Below are 18,969 nucleotides of genomic sequence, written 5' to 3' on the forward strand. Positions count from 1 at the left end.
CCATGTTTGTCTCATAGATGCTGACACTGTACATCCCATTCTCCAAGACCAAATTAGTGGCCATTGAGATGCATTAATTTGATGTCCAATCTCAATGCTCCAAATGTCTCTTAGACCATTTTTTGGTTTTTTATTTAAATATCCAGATATTAATTTATACCACAATGCGGCTTGATGTCCTAGGAAGTCTGCTTTAAAGCATAAGAACTTTAAACTATATTGTTTAATGATTTCCATTCAGGGAACCCAACCTGAATGGCCTGCTTCAATTGCAACCATTTAAAACTTTGTGTTTTATTAAGACCAAATCTATGTTGCAATTGTGGAAAATCCAGCAGTTTACCTTCTGAAATAATATCATCTAGAGATCTAATGCCTGCATTAATCCAGTTCTTCCAAAGGATTTGAGCTCCGCCAATTTTGATCTTGGAGTTTATCCATATGGATTGATTAGTTGATTTGTATATTGGGATGGGTGTTAATTTATCAATAAATCTCAATGTTTTCCAAGTATCCATTATTATTTTATTTTCTTTGTATCTTTTAGGTATATTAATACTTGGTAAATGAACTAAATTTAGGGGAAACATAAGGCGCCATTCCAAATATAACCAATCTGGTGCATTATCTATAAGTTCTGGGAGGATCCAATACATACCCTGACGTAGAATATAGGCTTGATGGTACCTATAGAAATTTGGAAAATTTACCCCTCCCTCCTTAATTGATTTTTGTAAGGTTACTAAAGCTATTCTAGGTGTCTTACCAAGCCAAAGAAATTTTGTTAAAATTCTATTAAGCTTTTTATAAAAGGACCCCTGAAAATAAATGGGTATCATACTCATTTGGTAGCAAACTACAGGCAACATCATCATTTTAATAGTTTGAACTCTTCCCCACCAAGAAATATGTAATGGGTTCCATTGCTCACATAACTCCGTAACTTTTTTTAATACATATTTTTCATTTTCTTTTACAGTATCTTCAATTGTTTTTTTAACTTGAATGCCTAGATATTTAAATCCTTCTTCTTTCCATATGAATGGAAAAGTATCAAATAATCCTTTTACACAGTGAACATTCAAGGGTATAATTTCAGATTTATTCCAATTAATTTTATAACCTGAAAATTTGCCAAACTTATCAATTAATTCCAATAAAGAAGATAAGGTAGACTCTGGATTTCTCAAATAAAGCAAAATATCATCCGCATAAGCCGAAATTTTATATTCCATATCTGAATATGGAATACCTTGTATCTCCCTCGTTTGCTGTATTGCTAACAATAAGGGTTCTAATACAACATCAAATAACAAAGGAGATAAAGGACAGCCTTGTCTAACTCCCCTCTGTAATTGAAAACCATCAGATATCTTATTATTAATATTTAATCTTGCAATCGGGAAGCTATACAATGTTTTTACCATTTGTATAAATCCAGAACCTATACCAAACCATTCTAAAGCCTGATACATAAAATTCCATTCTACCCTATCAAATGCTTTTTCAGCATCTAATGAAACTGTAAAAGCCGGTTCATCCATTTTTTTTTATAAGTTTAGCATGTGAAATAATAGTCTAGAGTTATTGGAGGAATGTCTTTTAGCAACGAAACCCGTTTGATGCATATCTATAATATGTGGGAGAGCTTTGGCTAATCTCAAAGCCAAAATTTTCGCCAAAAGTTTATTATCAACATTTATCAAAGATATAGGCCTGTAGTTTGAAACCAAAGTAGGATCTTTATTTGGCTTAGGCAAAACAATTATTATTGATTCAGCCATAGTACCTTTTATATTACCTTTTATAAGTTGTGTCTGATATAATTTTAATAAATGTGGGGAAAGGATATTTTGAAATGTTTTATAAAATTCTACTGTGTAACCATCACCACCTGGAGCGGATCCAACTCTAAGAGATCTCAATGCTGTTTCTAATTCTTTTAATGATATAGGTTCTTCTAAACTTCGTTTTATATGATCAGGAATTTTAGGTCCATTAATTAAATCTAAAAATTTTTTTCCATCTTTTTGTTTCTCCAAATAAGGTTCGGAAGAATACAGATCCTTATAAAAATTTAAAAATTGTTTTAATATTATATTTGTTTGATTTGTTATTATACCATTATCATCTTTTATTCCATTAATATTAGTTCTCCTTTTTTTTGCCTTAAGATAATTTGCCAATAATTTTCCCGCCTTATTAGAATTTCCATAATACACTGTTTGCTTGGAAAACAAATCTTTTCTTATCATTTTTGAAGTTAATTCATTATATTTACCTTTTGTTTTCAAAAGAGCTTGTAAAACTTCATATTCATACATTCTCTAGTGATTTCAAAACTAGACTACTGTAATTCCTTGTTAAAGGGGGCATATCTTAAGGATATAAGGCGCCTCCAAATCATACAAAACACTGCAATAAAGGTAATCACAGGTTCCAAAAAATTCGATCATGTTACACCGCTGCTTCAAAATGCTCACTGGCTACCAATTTCATATAGAATTACCTATAAAATAGCACTATTAGTCTTTAAGACATTAAGAAATAATACACCTGCATTTTTAGACAGGCTTCTGATCCCTTACAGCCCCTCTAGAGTTCTCAGATCATCCTCACAAGCGTCCCTTTATGTTCCCTCTTTGAAAGTCATCGGTACTCGCCGTGACCTGATTTTTTCGGTTACAGCCCCTACTATTTGGAACTCACTTCCTCTTCATTTAAGACTTGAACAAGATTTGAATAAATTCAAAAATAGTTTAAAGTGTTTTCTTTTTAAAGAAGCCTTTAACTAAAAGTTTATTTTTCGGTTCATTCCTAATGTTATCATTTTATATTAAACTCTGAGTATATATCCCCTTTTTTTAGATTTTCAAGTTTGTAAATCCTTTTCTCACATTATCCTTATGTTCTAACCCAATCTGATTAACTCATCTTGTTTTTTTTTTTTTTTATTGTATTTATTCTTTTCCCTCCTTTCCTACTGTTCCATGTGTTTGTTACCCCAGTTCGTTTTTTAATTTTTTAAGTAATTATTTTTATTTACGATGTATTTGTGATTTTAAGAAATCCAATTTTATTTCTTTGTAAAACGCTTTGTATCCTGAAAAGCGTTCAATCAAATAATTTAATAAACTTGAAACTTGAAACTATTCCCATTTACTTATCAATTTAGCTTCTAATATTTTTATTTCTTTTTCTAATTCTATATATTGTTTTTTGATCTGTTTCCTAATAAAAGCTGAATATGATATAATATTACCCCTCATAGTTGCTTTAAATGCATCCCATACATTCTCTATAGATGTATCTTCCACTAAATTTGTTTGAAAAAATTCATTAATTTGTGTTTTAAAATTTTCCAAAAATTTGTCATCCACAAGCAATGCATTATCAAATCTCCAAAGAGGTCTATTATTTTCTAATTGATCTAATTGTAATTCTATCCATATTCCCGCATGATCCGAAATGATAATAGGATCAATGGAGGCTTTAATCACCTGTTGCACTTTATTTGTTGAAACAAAAATATAATCTATTCTTGAAAATGATTTATGAACCTGTGAACAAAATGAATATTCCTGATCATTAAAATGAAGAATACGCCATATATCCTTCAAATCACATGATCGAACTAAATTATCTAGACCTAAAGATTTAATATTTTTACCTGGTTTTTTATCCAATAATGGATCCATTACAGCATTAAAATCTCCAGCCACCACTAAATTAGAGGCAGCCAGTGGTAATAACATATTTTGTAGCTTTTTGAAAAATTCTGATTGATTCGAATTAGGGGCATATATATTAAATAACGTCAGGGTATCATTTCCCATACCTATATCGATATGTATCCATCTTCCATGTGGATCTGAACTTTTTACCTTTATATTGGCCATACATTTTTTATTTATAAGAATTGCAACCCCTGCTTTTTTACCCACTGCTGGAGCAAAAAAACATTCCTTTATCCATCCACCTGATAATTTCTGTGATTCCTTCATATTAAGATGGGTCTCTTGCAGACAGTAAATATCCGCATTTTGCTTTTTTAAAAATGTTAATACTTTTTTCCTTTTAATTACATGATTCAGGCCATTGACATTAATAGAATATATTTTAAAAGACATTATACATTTTAATACTTTTCATTATCTTATTCTTCCTCTCCTCTTTCATATTTAATATCCAAAAAATTTTCTTCATGACACACATATTTAACCCTAATGTATCTCCCTTAATTATTCTAGTGAATATTCTCCTTGTCCCTCCCTTTCCCACCCAGTACATTGGCTGCTTAAGGATACACATTGGAACTGTAATCCGAACATTCTCCCCATTCCAGGCAATCAATATTCAATATTTAAACAAATTTCCCTTCTATCTATCTATATTGATCTTTTATATCTTTAATCATTTTCCATAACATTTCATTAATGTATCTTTATCCATTTAACAATATGTTAATTTGTATTTCCTTAGTATTATGATTTCAACATATAATTATTTTAAACATATATGTAGTGTATTATTTAATAATTTTCCTATATTTTGTTCTTTCTTTCTTATAATTTTTTTATATTGTTTTCCTCCTTTTCTTCAGATATTTCGATATGTCATATTTTTCTAATTTTTCATAGAGTCCTCAAAACCATCTTAATGTTCTATGTTAAAATATCATAGGTTCTGGTTTAGAGAGAAAATCTTTTAGTTTTTCGGGATCCTCAAAATATAAGGATTTGTCTCCAGATGATACTCTCATTTTCGCCGGGTAGTATAGACCATATTTAAATCCTTTTTCTTTTAGTAGAGGTCTCATGTCTAGTAGTCTCTTTCTTTTATTTGCTGTGTTTTTGGCAAAGTCTGGTAAAAACCATAATCTTGATCCTTTATAATTTAGGTTTTTATCTTTTTTTGCAGCATTTAGTATTTCTAGTGCTTGTTGGTATCTCAGCATTTTGAAAATTATTGGTCTTGGTCTGTCTTTGTTTTCTAAATTTTTAATTGGGATTCTATGCGCCCTTTCTATTTCAATTGGTTGTTTCAAGTCTAACTGTAGTATTTTTGGAATTAAATTTTCAAGGAAAAGGATAGTATTTTTTCCCTCTAAATTTTCTTGTATTCCAAAAAGTTTAATGTTTTTCCTTCTTCCTCTATTCTCGTAGTCCTCCAGTTGATCTTTTAATTTATTTAATTCCAGGCTGTCGTTTTTACATCTTTTTGATTCACATTCTATAGCTTCCATTTTTGATTCTAGTTCAGTTGTTCTTTTGTTATTCACTTCCATTTGTCTATGAATATTTAAAATTTCTTCTTTCATTTCCGACATATTAGTTATAGTTTCCTTAAGCATTTGTTTGATTTGTCTTAGTTCTTCCATAACTTCTGTTTTGCTTAATATGTCTGATTCTTCGATAGGAAGTGGTATTTTGCTTGGTGTTATTTGGTCTTGTTTCTGTCTTTTTGCAGATGTACCAGCCTCATTTTTGTTTTGTCTGGTGCTTGCCATGTTGTTGTTTTCTTTTTCTTGGTTATTCTTATTTCTTATATTTAGTCTCTTAGGTTTAGATTTGATATTCTTAGGTTTTTAATCTCTTTTCTTCCAAGATTTAGTAGAAATTTTCTTTTTAAGCCCTTTTCTTTTCCTCAGTTATCTGTCACAATCTTGAATATTCCTTTTTTAGTTTATTTATCTCTTTAATATTGGCTAGATGGTTATTTTTAATTTTTTTTCTCCTTCTTTTATCTTTTACCTATGTCAGTTTGAAAATTCTTTCCTTTTTTCTTTTACTTTTCTCACTTTCACTGTCTCAATGAAGGAGGGGAACATTCAGTCCAACAACATTTCCTTCCCTTAGATCTCTCTCAGATTAGTCAATTTCTTTCACAAGTTTTAATTTTTCAGCGCTGACAAAAAAAAAAAAAAAAAAATTCTTAGTAGTTTTTCCTCTCCTCTCACAAGCCCAATCGCAGCCCCGATTGAGGAGAGCAACACTTTATAGAGTTATTTTCCCTTATTTTGACCAACTTGAAGTAACTGTCTTCTGTTTTTTCTCAGCGTCTCTCAATTGCCTCGATGTCCTGTTGCTTCGGTTTTTTTTTTTTAAAGTTTAAAGTTCCGTTGATCCTTTTCTCTGTCTCCTCTCTCACAAGCCCAATCGCAGCTTTGTCAGAGGAAAGCAATATTCAATTCAGAATTTCTTTTATTTTAATAAGCTGATATTTATTTGTTTTCAGTGCTTTGGCACTTAATTATTGAGAGAAAATGCCAGTATTCCTCTCTCTATCAGTTTTCTTTTTTCAATCCCCTGAGAATGCTGTATGTCTTTTTCAAATTAAATCTTCATAAGCCTTCTTTCACTCTCTCAGCATTCAAATCAGCATTAATATAATCACGTATTTCTTTTAACTTTTTCCAAAACTTCCCTTAATATCAGCAGCAATATGTATTATTTGCGTTTATAGAATTTTTTATCTGTTATCTGTCCCAATGTTGAACCATCGCTGAGGAAAAACGAACAAGAAAACTGGCTTCAGGTAAAGGACCAGTTTTATCTCAGGGCTCCAACTCAGCGCTGACTAGAAAGGGCTGCCTTAAACTGTCATAGTTTAGATAATCAACTGTCAACTGTCTCACATTGGGATCGTTCTTTTTTTTTTAAAACGTTAATCAGTTTTATTTCTTGAAACAGTTCTCTTCTCTACCGTGCCGTATCTATACCTCTAAAAGCTAGTAATATTCAATGTCTTTAAGGTTTTAATTTATCTTCGGCAGGAGAGGGCTGTATTAAATCATCTCATCTGACAGCGATTTCACTTCAAGATCCGTTTCTCTTTAGCTGTTAGTCAGTTCAAGTTTTTAACAGCTATTTCTTACCTCCGTGCTGCCTTAATACAGAGATAATCCGTCTCCTTTCTTTTCAAATCTTACTTTAATAACAGCGTTGTTATCCGATTGTTTCTATTTGATAGATTTCTTTTCTGTCAGTTATCTGCCGCGTCAATCCAGCGCTGAGAGAAAAACCGGCAATCTTTCTTTCAGTTTTCCTCTCTCAGGATCAATCTCGATTTTATCGGAGGAACTCAATATTAGTCTGCAATAGTTTTAAGTTTAATTTAAACTTGTTTTTTATCTCAAAATCAGCAATAAGAGAATTATAATTTTAAAATTTTGCCCAGATATAGAGGAGCGTCGTGATCACACCTCCATCCTGTGTTCGCGTTAAGCCACGCCCCTTTGTATGATGTTAAAGTACGTCAAGAGGCTACACCTGAATATAAGTATCCATTGTTAAATTATGCAAAAAAAAAAAAAAATTGGAGTATTCAATTTGAGACTAGATTAATTTTTTCATTTTCCTGATATCAAAGGTATAAGGTATACTAGAACAGTGGTATTCAACCCAGTCCTCAGGGACCACCTGGCCAGTCGGCTTTTCAAAATCTGTCATCCATATTATTCATTGTGGATATTCTGAAAACCCGACTGGCCAGGTGGTCCCTGAGGACTGGGTTGAATACCACTGCACTAGAATGTTTAATTTAACATGGGCTTATCAAATTGCTAAATGATGGAAATTTTTACCAGGTCAAATAAGTCAGCAATATAATTGCAAGAGTTTTAGGAAAGATCTAAAAACCTATCTTTTCAGGGAATGTGCTTTAAAAAAGTTTTACCCCCTCTTCATCTTATCGTAACTTTACATTGCTATTTATCCCCAACAGGTCCTGTCGGACATTACCTACTAAAATATACATATTACATTTTCGCTTAGCAAATTGTATTTCTATACTATTGCCTCCTGAGGTCTCTGATCTCTGTATTTCCTCTGAATATCTACTTATTGTATTTCGCTGAATGTCCAGCACTCTTGATTGTAAACCGCCTAGAAGTCGCAAGATTGTGGCGGTATAGAAGAATAAAGTTATTATTATTATTATCTTCTACAAAGCCGCGCTAGCGGCTGCTGATTGGCAACAGCCCCGAAGCCCTTTAAATCTCCATGGGCTTCGGGGCCATCCTGTGGATGAAGCAGGACCCCTAGCCACCTGCAAGTAAGCCTTGTACATGGCTAAGACAAAATCAGGGGCAAAACCCCATGGCAGCAAAAGGCACGCTGCCAGAGAAGAAAAATCACCTGAGACCTGTTCCACAGGCAAAATGGCGAAGCTTCCCATCAAACCAAAGAAAAACCCACTGAAAAAACCTCCAATGTTTGTAGCAGCAAAGAGGCCTGAATGAACCCAAGAGCTAAAACAGAACTGCCTGCAAAAGCAGCTGAAGCGGTAAGGGAATCCCAAGTACTATCAACAGTATAGGAAACCTCATTTTCCATACCGCTGGCTAGGGAAATCCCTATGTGGGCTGTAGGAGAAGCACAGGCCTCCCTACCACTGACTGCCGATAAGCAGTGCACGTGCAAAGGGGAATCCCTTTTACTGACACCCGAAGCACCTGAAGCTGATACCTCAACCACTCGGCGGGAAGAACTACTAAGGAGGAAAACCAAACTGCTGGTTAGCAATAAAAAGCAATTAAAGTCAATTAAAGGCTTCTATTCAAACCGGCACTGCCTCAGGACAGCTTTTTTTTTTTTTAATAGAAAAACTACCAGACAAAGGAGCAGATCCCACTGGCTCTAAAAGCTGTGGTCTTTGCCTTCGGGCAAGGCATACAACTGAGGCATCTCTAATTAAAAAAATTGGGGAGGTAAGGGAAATGGGGAGTGTGTCAGCCGCTGAAGTATGGCACCCCTGAGATCGGATGGACTCACGAAAGGGTCCCCGAAATTCTGTCCAGACAAAAAAAAGGACAATAAAAAAGGCCACTAATCAGATCCAACAGGCCCTAACTAACAAGAGGAAAGACTGCACAGGCTTACCACCTCCACCCGCTGGAGACTGAGAATGGACTGATTGTAGATGGGACTGCACAGGCCATTTGTACTACTGCCAAAAGTCAATGTGTTCTCAGTCTCCACCTGCTGGCAGAGAAGCATAAACCCATCCATCTGTGCCAGTCTGGAGGGACAATAAAGAATATATACATAAGAATTTCAGCTGCTGGGTCGAACCAGTGGTCCATCGTGCCCAGCAGTCCACTCCCACGGCAGCCCCTAGGTCAAAGACCAAGATGAGACTAGCCCTACCTGCGTACATTCTGGTTCAGCAGGAACTTGTCTAACTTTGTCTTGAATCCCTGGAGCCTCCGGAAAAGCGTTCCAGTTTTTTACCACTCTGAGTGAAGAAGAACTTCCTTACGTTTGTACAGAATCTATCCCCTTTTAACTTTAGAGAGTACCCTCTCATTTTCCCTACCTTGGAGAGGGTGAACAACCTGTCTTTATCTACTAAGTCTATTCCCTTCAGTATCTTGAGTGTTTCTATCATGCCCCTCTCAGTCTCTCCTCTTTTCAAGGGAGAAGAGGCCCAGTTTCTCTAATCTCTCACTGTATGGCAACTCCAGCCCCTTAATCATTTTAGCCACTCTTCTCTGGACCCTTTCGAGTAGTACCATGTCCTTCTTCATGTACGGCGACCAGTGCTGGACGCAGTATTCTAGGTGAGGGCGTACCATGGCCCAGTACAGCGGCATGATAACCTTCTCCGATCTGTTCGTGATCCCCTTCTTAATCATTCCTAGCATTCTGTTCTCCCTTTTCGCTGCCACCACGCATTGCACGGATGGCTTCATCAACTTGTAGTACTCCTAAGTCTCTTTCCTGGGGGGTCTCTCCGAGTACCGCCCCGGACATTCTGTATTCGTGTATAAGATTTTTGTTACCAAAATGCATTACCTTACACTTCTCCACGTTGAACCTCATTTGCCATGTTGCGGTCCATTTCTCGAGCGTGTTTATGTCACCTTGCAGATCTTCACAATCCTCCTGCGTCTTCACTACTCTGAATATCTTCGTATCGTCTGCAAATTTAATCACCTCACTCGTTGTACTAATTTCCAGGTCGTTTATAAATATATTAAGAGCACAGGTCCAAGCACCAAACCCTGTGGCACACCACTGGTGACGTTTTTCCAGTCTGAGTATTGTCCATTTACCCCCACTCTCTGCTTCCTATCCGCCAGCCAGTTTTTAATCCATGTGAGTATTTCACCCTCGATTCTCGCAGTTTTTCAAAGTAGTCATTCATGCGGAATCTTATCAAACGCCTTCTGAAAATCCAGGTATACAATGTTGGCCGGGTCACACCTTGTCTAGCCGCCTGTTTACTCCCTCGAAGAAGTCCAGCAAGTTCGTTAACTCTATTGAATGTCCATGTCAAACTGTCCATTGTAACTTCCTGGGTAACTGACCCAACCTCTTATAATGTAATCTGACCTTGAACCAAATAGGTAAAGGCAGAATAGAGAAGTCCTGGCTTACCTCTGAAGTTCACTAGGTGAAGAGTTTTCCACAGCAGCTCGTAATAAAGTTTCATAGATGGAGTTCCTCAGGAGGTAGACTAGATCAAGAATCTTCAAGCAGATATCATGCAAGTGTTTCATAGGTAATTCACAGCCATTGTGTCCTATAATTTAAAAAAAAAACATCTATTTAGTGATGCAGTTACCATTTTTCTCTTTTTGAGGCACTAAGGCTAATTACTAATGTGTATTAAGGGAAAAATGTATGATTTTTGCCCCAAAGCACATGTTTTATTCTACATTATAATATAATGGAAAGCATGCAGATGCATGTAATACATGCATTATTGTGTAAATCAAATAACACAACCGGTGGGGTTTTTTGGGTATTTTTTCTGGAAGCACTAGGCCAGTGGTTCCCAACCCTGTCCTGGAGGACCACCAGGCCAGTCGGGTTTTCAGGATAGCCCTAATGAATATGCATGGAGCAGATTTGCATGCCTTGCACCTCCATAACATGCAGATCTCTCTCATGCATATTCATTAGGGCTATCCTGAAAACCCGACTGGCCTGGTAGTCCTCCAGGACAGGGTTGGGAACCAGTGCACTAGGCCACGAATATGCAGCCAAATACTCATGGGTGCTATCTTAAACGGCCAGAATTACACAAATAGAAGAGTGCTCTAGGGATTCTCTCTTTCCAGCAGACTCCTTACCATCAACGTTTGTAAAACCAATTGAGATTGAGTGATGGAACTATGTTTCACACTGGAGGACATAATAAAATATGCTACCCCTTTGAAGAAGTGCATTACATCCAAATGTGAGCTGACCAAGGCTCCTTCCAACCAGCCCAGTAAGAGGCTAGAATAAGTTGAGGAGGAGGAGTCTAATGGTTAGTGAAACAGGCTTTGAACCTGGTGAACTGGGTTCAGTTCCCACTGCAGCTCCTTGTAACCCTCCATTCCCATAAGTACAAAGAACAACTTAGACTATGAACCCACTAGGGACAAAGAAAATGCATGCATACATCTAAGAACATAAGAATAGCCTTACTGGGTCAGAGCAGTGGTCCATCTAGCCCAGTATCTTGTTTCCACAGTGGCCAATCCAGGTCACCTAGCAAATACCCAAATAGTAGTAACACTCTATGCTACCAATACCAGGGAAAGCTTTAGCTTCCCCCATGTTTATCTCAATAGCAAACTATGGACTTTTCCTTCAGGAACTTGTATAAAAAATTTTTAAACCCAGCTACATTAACAGCTGTTACCACATCCTCTGGCAACACATTCCAGAGCTTAACTATTCTCTGAGTGAAAAATATTTCCTCCTATCGGTTTTATAAGTATTCAAGGTTTCAAGGTTTATTAAATATTTGATAAATCGCTATATTTTTATACAAAGCGATGTACATTAAAATACAATTAATTAAGATAAAAACATACAATAAATATATAAACATTAGATATTGGACAAGACAGACAACAATTGGGAGGAAAGGGAGGTTAAAGTTACATATCTTATAATCAGAAACACATTTAAGGGTAAAACATTGAGGAGGTAGTAAAATTCTTGAAACGGAAAAAATTTTATTAAAAAGCAAAATTTTTATGTATTAAAAATCTTTTTAAAAAGAAATGTTTTTAAAGATTTCTTAAAAGAGGGAATGTCTTTTTCATTTTTTATATATTGGGGCAATAAATTCCACCATTGGGGGCCCACGACTGAAAACATGTCTAATCTACGGGTGCCTATAATTTTTAAAGATGGAATAACTAATAAGTTTTGGGAAGATGACCTAAGTAACTTCATCGAGTGTCCCCTAGTCTGAAATTTTGATGGAGTAAAAAATCCATCCACTTGTACCCATTCTACACCACTTAGGATTTTGTAGACGTCAGTCATATCTTCTCTCAGCCATCTCTTTTCAAGGCTAGGGAGCCCAAATCTCTTTAGTCTTTCCTCATCTTGACCACTCTTCTTTGAACCTTTTCTAGTTCCACTATATTTTTTTTTGAGATAAGGCAACCGGAACTGAACGCAATACTCAAGGGGAGTTTGTACCATGAAGTGATACAGAGGCATTATAACATTCCCTTTTCTAATAATTCTTAGCATCTTATTTGCCTTTTTGTCCACCGCTGCACATTGAGCAGAAGGTTTCAGCATATTGTCTACAATGACACTCAGATCTTTTCCTTGGGTGCTTACCCCCCCCTCCCCTCCCCAAGGTGGACCCTAGCATCTAATAACTATGATTTGGGTTATTCTTCCCAATGTGCATCACTTTGCATTTGTTCACATTAAATTTCATCTGCCATTTGGACACCCAGTCCTCCAATTTCCTAAGGTCTTCCTGCAGTTTTTCACAGTCTATATGCATTTTAACAACTTAGAACAGTTTGGTGTCATCTGCAAATTTAATCACCTCACTCATCATTCCAATTTCCAGATCATTTATAAATAAGTTACATAGCACCAGTCCCAAAACAGATCCCTGCGACACTCCACTATTTACCCTCTTTCATTGAGAAAAATTACCATTTAATCCTACCCTCTGTTTTCTGATCAACAACCAATTACTAATCCACAACTGAACATTGCCTCCTAATCCACGACTAATTTTCTCAGGAGCCTTTCATGAGGAACCTTATCAAAAGCTTTCTGAAAATATAGATACACTGTTCAAAAATATGTTTCTAGGTATTTAAACTAGAAGGAGGGGGTGGCATATGTATGCATCCCCAGCAAGACAAGAGGTGACTGTAGTAAAGATAGCAATGCAAATAATAATATTAGCAATACACTTCTTGGTAAGGCAACAGGAAGTGAAACTAAACAAGAAACTAGACAAAAAATAAAATTGCCACTGAAAAGTAGCTGGAAAGCAATGACCAGTGGCAAAGTAAGGGTGAGCGGTGACCGGGGCGGGGGAAGTAAAAAAGGTACAGGGGAGATTCCTTAGGATGACCGTTCCAGGGCAGACCGCACCCACCTTACTACGCCACTGGAAATGACCAGAAAGAATCGCAGTCTAGGCAACAAAAATCATGATCTATAAGACCTGATGTAAGAGGCAGACTTGGATATTGCAGTGATCAAAGAGACACGGGTTCAGTGATTCCCATGGTTGGGATGCTAACATACCGGCTATAATCTTTTCAGAAAGGACAGAAATGGTTGAAAAAATGGAAGAGTATCTTTCTATGTAAAGACCAATATCCAAGTAACTGAAATGCAGGGGCCTGGGAAAAGGAAGAAGCGATATGGATAGCTTTGAAAAAAGAAGATGGAACTTCTTTCTACATGGGTGTTGCTTACAGACCTCCAACTCAATCGCAGCAATTTGATAAAGATCTTGTTGCAGATATCCAAAAGCTGGGGAAGAAAGGAGAAATGCTGATGCTGGGTATTTTCAACTTGCCAGATGCAGATTAGAAAGTTCTGTCTGTGGAATCAAAAAGAAGTAGGGAGATAGGGGATGCCCTTTAATGTGCTCTGGTCAGACAAATGGTGATGGAACTGATGAGGGAAAAAGCAATGCTGGATCTAGTACTCACAAATAGGGAAAATGTATCTAATGTCCAAGTATGTGCCCATCTGGGCAGTAGTAATCATCAGACAGTTTGGTTTGATAGCTGAAGTGGTCACAGAAATGAAGCAGGAAACCACAGACATGTAAGCCTCACTTTGGTTATTGGAAAAATAATGGAAGCATTGCTAACAATGACAAGCTTTCTTTAGAACTATTCTTACCCAAAACCTCCAAGAGCATCTCAACATATGGACATGGAGTGGCAACATTCATCTGAAACTGTAAAGCCTTCAAAATCGTGAGTTCTGATTCAAGTAACTCCTCCTTACTGTACATGTAACCTAAGGACTGCAGAAATTTCAGAACTGTAGTGTTGTTAATTACCTACAGGACATATAAGGCATAGTTAACACTTTCCCCTGTATTATCATACAGTTTATAACACCAAAAACATCTACCATTTTTAAATATGAATTCTGTAGAAATGTTGTCACAGACCATATAGAACATAGCTGATTAAGCAAGATTCAAGAATAATAAGGGTTATATAATAAACAAACTGGAATTTCCAACAAATGTCTTGCTTCATAAAATAGGGCTCTTAAAGTACAGTACTTATAATGTCTTTAAAAATATTAGATTCCTTAAAATATGTTACCTTCTAATAGAAATCATCCTCCTTCCCCCACCCCCTTAATAACAACAACAGTAGTACTTACTAACAGAGAACATTCTGTCTAAAGAGGATTATGACAGTGTGTCAAAATCCATAGTCATCCATAACCGAATTAGTTTACTAGGAAAATGTTTCACTATGATGGTAAATTTAGATGCTCTATTCTTGCTTTGAAAACACCAATAAAGGATATATGCCTCAGTTGTATTTCAGATAATATCTAACTCAGTGGATTGTCCAAGATAATTTCACAGCACAGCAAAGTTCATACAACAGTGAACAATCTTTACATGTATGGACCTTCAGACCACCATCAGGGTAAATACCGCTGACTGTTTTACTCTTCGTCTTTGCATATTTTAAAAATTTCAAAAATCTTAAACTCTTAAAATCTTTGAAAATTTCAATTATAAAGTTAATTGCTATCTTACCCTAGCCTCCTGTACTTTCCTTTTATGTTTACCTTTTCTATAAAAACTGTAGTTCTTCCCCTCTTCCCTATTGTTTGTATAGGGCTGTATGATTGTATTTTCTTATATTTGGATTTTTCCAGAACCCCTTGTTTTTATAATGATGTATGTTTTTATTTTTATGTACTATTACATTGTAAACCGCTTAGATATTTGATTAAGCGGTCTAAAAAATCTCTTAATAAACTTGAAACTTGAAACACTATGAGCGGAATCAGCTTCTAATTTGACTGGAAGCTCTTTGCCCAATTACCAAATGAATTATGTGAAAGAAAGTCTTTCGGCTGGAGATTAGCTCTGAGAGGAGACTTTTCAGAAGTAGTGTCATAAGTCTCTGTAGTAGACTCAGAGACATCATCCGCTGAGTCATACTGTAAGTCCAAATCAAAAAAGTCTTTTGGCAAAGGAGTGCATTGGGACCAATGGTGTAGAGTCCGGTGTCGATGACAGTGTATGATGTGACTTCCTTTTACGCTTGGAAGAGTGGGAAGGAGAGCTGAAGATAAACGATGCTGAGCAAACTTGGATCGTTGAGAGGATGAAGAACGCTGATGTCTGGAAGAGATGGACTGACATTGTGATGAACGGGATCTGCAATGAGACCTGCTGTTTTTTATATGTGGAACATCAACACGGTACTGGAGATCCAGTATTGGTACCACAGGACTTGGTGGGCCTTATGCTCAGGCTGGACCAGTACCGATGGAGTCAGTGTCGGAGCAAGAAGCTTGAACATGTCACTGACTTGGAAAAGCCCTTCGAACTTCTCACGGTATGAAGGTACTGGTACCGTTTGTCATTCTGCCCAAACCACCGGTGCCTTGTCTGGCCTCGGTGAGGGTGAGGCCTCAATGTAGGAGAGGCCAGACATTAAGGTCGGCATCAAGGGACTTGATGCAATGGTGACTTGCAAGACCTGTTGGGGAGCTGGTGGCTTTTTAACTGGCTTACCTGATGGCGTGATGCCAACATCGATGCTTTCGATGTTGAAGGCTGTAATGTTGTCTCAATGTCCATACTGGTGCAGAACAACTTTTCTTGTTGGAGCTTTTGACTCTTAATTGTACGTTTCTGCAGGGTAGAACACTGCGCACAGGATTCAATACGGTGTTCTGGGCCAAGGCACTGTAAGCACCAACTATGTGGGTCAGTGATAGAAATTTGCCATTGGCACCTGCAACACTTTTTAAACCCAGTCAGCAGCCGGGACATCAACAGAAAAACCACATCAGCCAAATTGAATTCAATGGCTGAGGAAAACAACAAGGCCTTGACAGGCGAAGCCCACGAGGTGAGAACAGCGAGGAAGAAATATCCTAAACTGGGTTTTTTTTAGTGCAAAAAAAAACACGTATCTATAATACACAGAAAAAATAAGACTAAAAAATACGCATGTGGGAAGACAAAGGCAAAATTTGAACAACGTTCAAAAACACGACTTAGCTCCGCGGAAAACTAAGAACTGAGGAGCTGCAAGCAGTGTCAGGCGGGAAGGCACTCGGTGTGGACAGTTTGCGAACTTTCTCAAGTTCTTAAAATGGCGATGCACTTTTAAAGCTGTCCGTTCCTGGGCTCCGTAGATGACGTCATCCACATGTGAGAATATGCTGCCTGCTTGTCCTGGGATAAATATCATAACACTATTATGATATGGCCCCAAGTTTGTGGGGTAACCAAAAGTGCCTGTAGAGGAAAATTTGCAGCAAGAAAGAAGACTATCAGTCTTTGGGACGATCATGATGTAATTAATTCTGAACTGCCCAAAAACTGGCAACTGCCCTTCTTGCTGCATGCCACAGGACTAGTTTATGTGTTCAATTTAAGGAAGGACCAATCAGCAAAGACTTTACTTATATGCCATGTTATAATCATCACATGATTACTGAAAAATAGAAATAATCTTAATATATCCTTACACTGCAGTGGAAAGAAAGTTTACTTGCAATCTGAACACAAGACACAAGTCTGAGCAAAAAAATCTCACGGCAACGGACTTTGAAAGAGGTCCAGTTGTCTGTCGGAGCTTTATCACCATCCTTCTGTGCCATTACAGCAGAAGTATAGACATCTTCAATATGTTTTATCATAAACCTGAAAAAGAATAATGAGTTAATCCTTATAATCGCTACATCTATTTTAGTGCCTGATGTACTAAAGGATTTTTACAATTTTCTATCTATCTACAAGAATAAAATATTTATTTATTTATACTCGCTGGTCCATATTTAGCCAGTGGTAGTCAGCAGTTTTTGAAGCATTGATTGTGATCAGTTAAATTAGCTCTTGATATTCAATGCCAGGCCATGAATCCAGGCACTGACATTAAGGGCCAGATTCACTAAACTTACCGATCCTGTAATGATCGTCGCTAAACCGGTTTGACTGGTTTTGTGATCGTTCGTGTTTCCTGACCCGATTCACAAAACTGCTGTCCGATGTGTTTTTCCGATCATTCACCCAATCTCTGATCTGAGCATGCTAATGAGGGGATTAGTAATGAAATGCCTTGCAAAGTAGGCAGCGATCGAATCACAAACCAGAAGACATACCGATCGGGTTTGCCAATCCGAAAAAAAGCGACTGCTGATGACCAGTCGCTCCCTATCCTTGTCAACTCTTCTACTCTGAAATATCAGTATCGAGGTTACAATCCTGCATAAACTATAGATATGCACAAAAACTCATTCGTGTGTTATATGCTGTATCACGTGTGCATTGCAAATATGTGTTTAAAGCGTGTTGAAGTTCTGTTCGATACATGCCTGTAATCTGCGTACACAAAAAATATAAGGCACAGCGGTGGTCACAAATCTTTCCTTTTAAAAACTTACCAACTAATAGAACCAGCACTAGTAAACTGCAATCACCCCTCCCCCTTCCTTATGGGCTCGATGCGGATATATGACGTCAGGAGGTCACATTGTCTGCTTCGCACTTCACGGCACAAGAAGCCACAGAGCATCATAGGATTGCTTTATTGTATAAAACTGCATCCAAGAGTTGTAGATTGCTCCTTCCAAACCTTCTACGAAATCCGTCCAACAGCTCCAACAAACTCCAGCTCTGTCCACAGCTTCAACAGCTACCACCAAAAATTTGCAAGACAAGAGAAATCTTTCTTCTAGTATTCTTTATATTGTACTTTTTACGACAACAATGCCTTGTGGCCGAAGCATTCAATGCACGCCAGTGATGTGCACAAATAAACCACGCCCACGAACTGCGTAGTAAAGGGCAAAGTTCAAGCGCATGTATACATTGCATCAAGAATACTCTGCAAATGCATTTTGATCGCTTACAGCGATCCATCGCTGTAGGGCAGGGATCTCAAAGTCCCTCCTTGAGGGCCGCAATCCAGTCGGGTTTTCAGGATTTCCCCAATGAATATGCATTGAAAGCAGTGCATGCACATAGATCTCATGCATATTCATTGGGGAAATCCTGACAACCTGACTGGATTTGCGGCCCTCGAGGAGGGACTTTGAGACCCTTGCTGTAGGGCATGCATCTGATCACATCATTCGCATGTAAACTCGGTTGTGTATCAGTTGCTCGGCAAAAATCAGACAATAGCGATCCTGTCAGTAAGTTTAGTGAATTGGGCCCTAAATATCCAATTTTCACCAGACATGTGCTAGCCACCTGAACTTGTGCATGTCCCAACAAATATAGAGCCAGGACCCACAAGATAGACATTTTGTTTTGAAAATGGGCATGTTTGGTATTGGATTTTTATGCATTTTCTGTAAAATGTCCAAACTCAGATTTGCATGTCATATTGAAAATGGCCCTCCAAATGTAATGCTTGTTCTCAAGTATACTTAGGCATGCCCATTTACACTTCCCATTGACCTGGTTGCATCATTAGTATTCTTTAATGGCAATTTGTCCCACAGCTACCATTATAGAACAGGTACAGCA

At 37.2% G+C, this 18,969-nt stretch overlaps 1 protein-coding gene across 1 annotated transcript in view; it reads right to left on the reverse strand.

Annotated features, from left to right (window-relative positions):
• Positions 1–18,969, reverse strand: part of CNTD1 (cyclin N-terminal domain containing 1) — a 42,616-nt gene that overhangs the window by 9,703 nt on the left and 13,944 nt on the right. Inside the window, exons 3-5 of the mRNA XM_033918091.1 lie at positions 16,965–17,139; positions 14,124–14,286; positions 10,383–10,527 (exon numbers count right to left, since the gene is read on the reverse strand). Coding sequence (XP_033773982.1) covers positions 10,383–10,527; positions 14,124–14,286; positions 16,965–17,139 — 483 coding nt within the window. The remainder of the gene's footprint in view (positions 1–10,382; positions 10,528–14,123; positions 14,287–16,964; positions 17,140–18,969) is intronic.

The sequence above is a fragment of the Geotrypetes seraphini genome, chromosome 13 (genome assembly GCF_902459505.1).
Source record: "Geotrypetes seraphini chromosome 13, aGeoSer1.1, whole genome shotgun sequence".
Classification (NCBI taxonomy): Eukaryota; Metazoa; Chordata; class Amphibia; order Gymnophiona; family Dermophiidae; genus Geotrypetes; species Geotrypetes seraphini.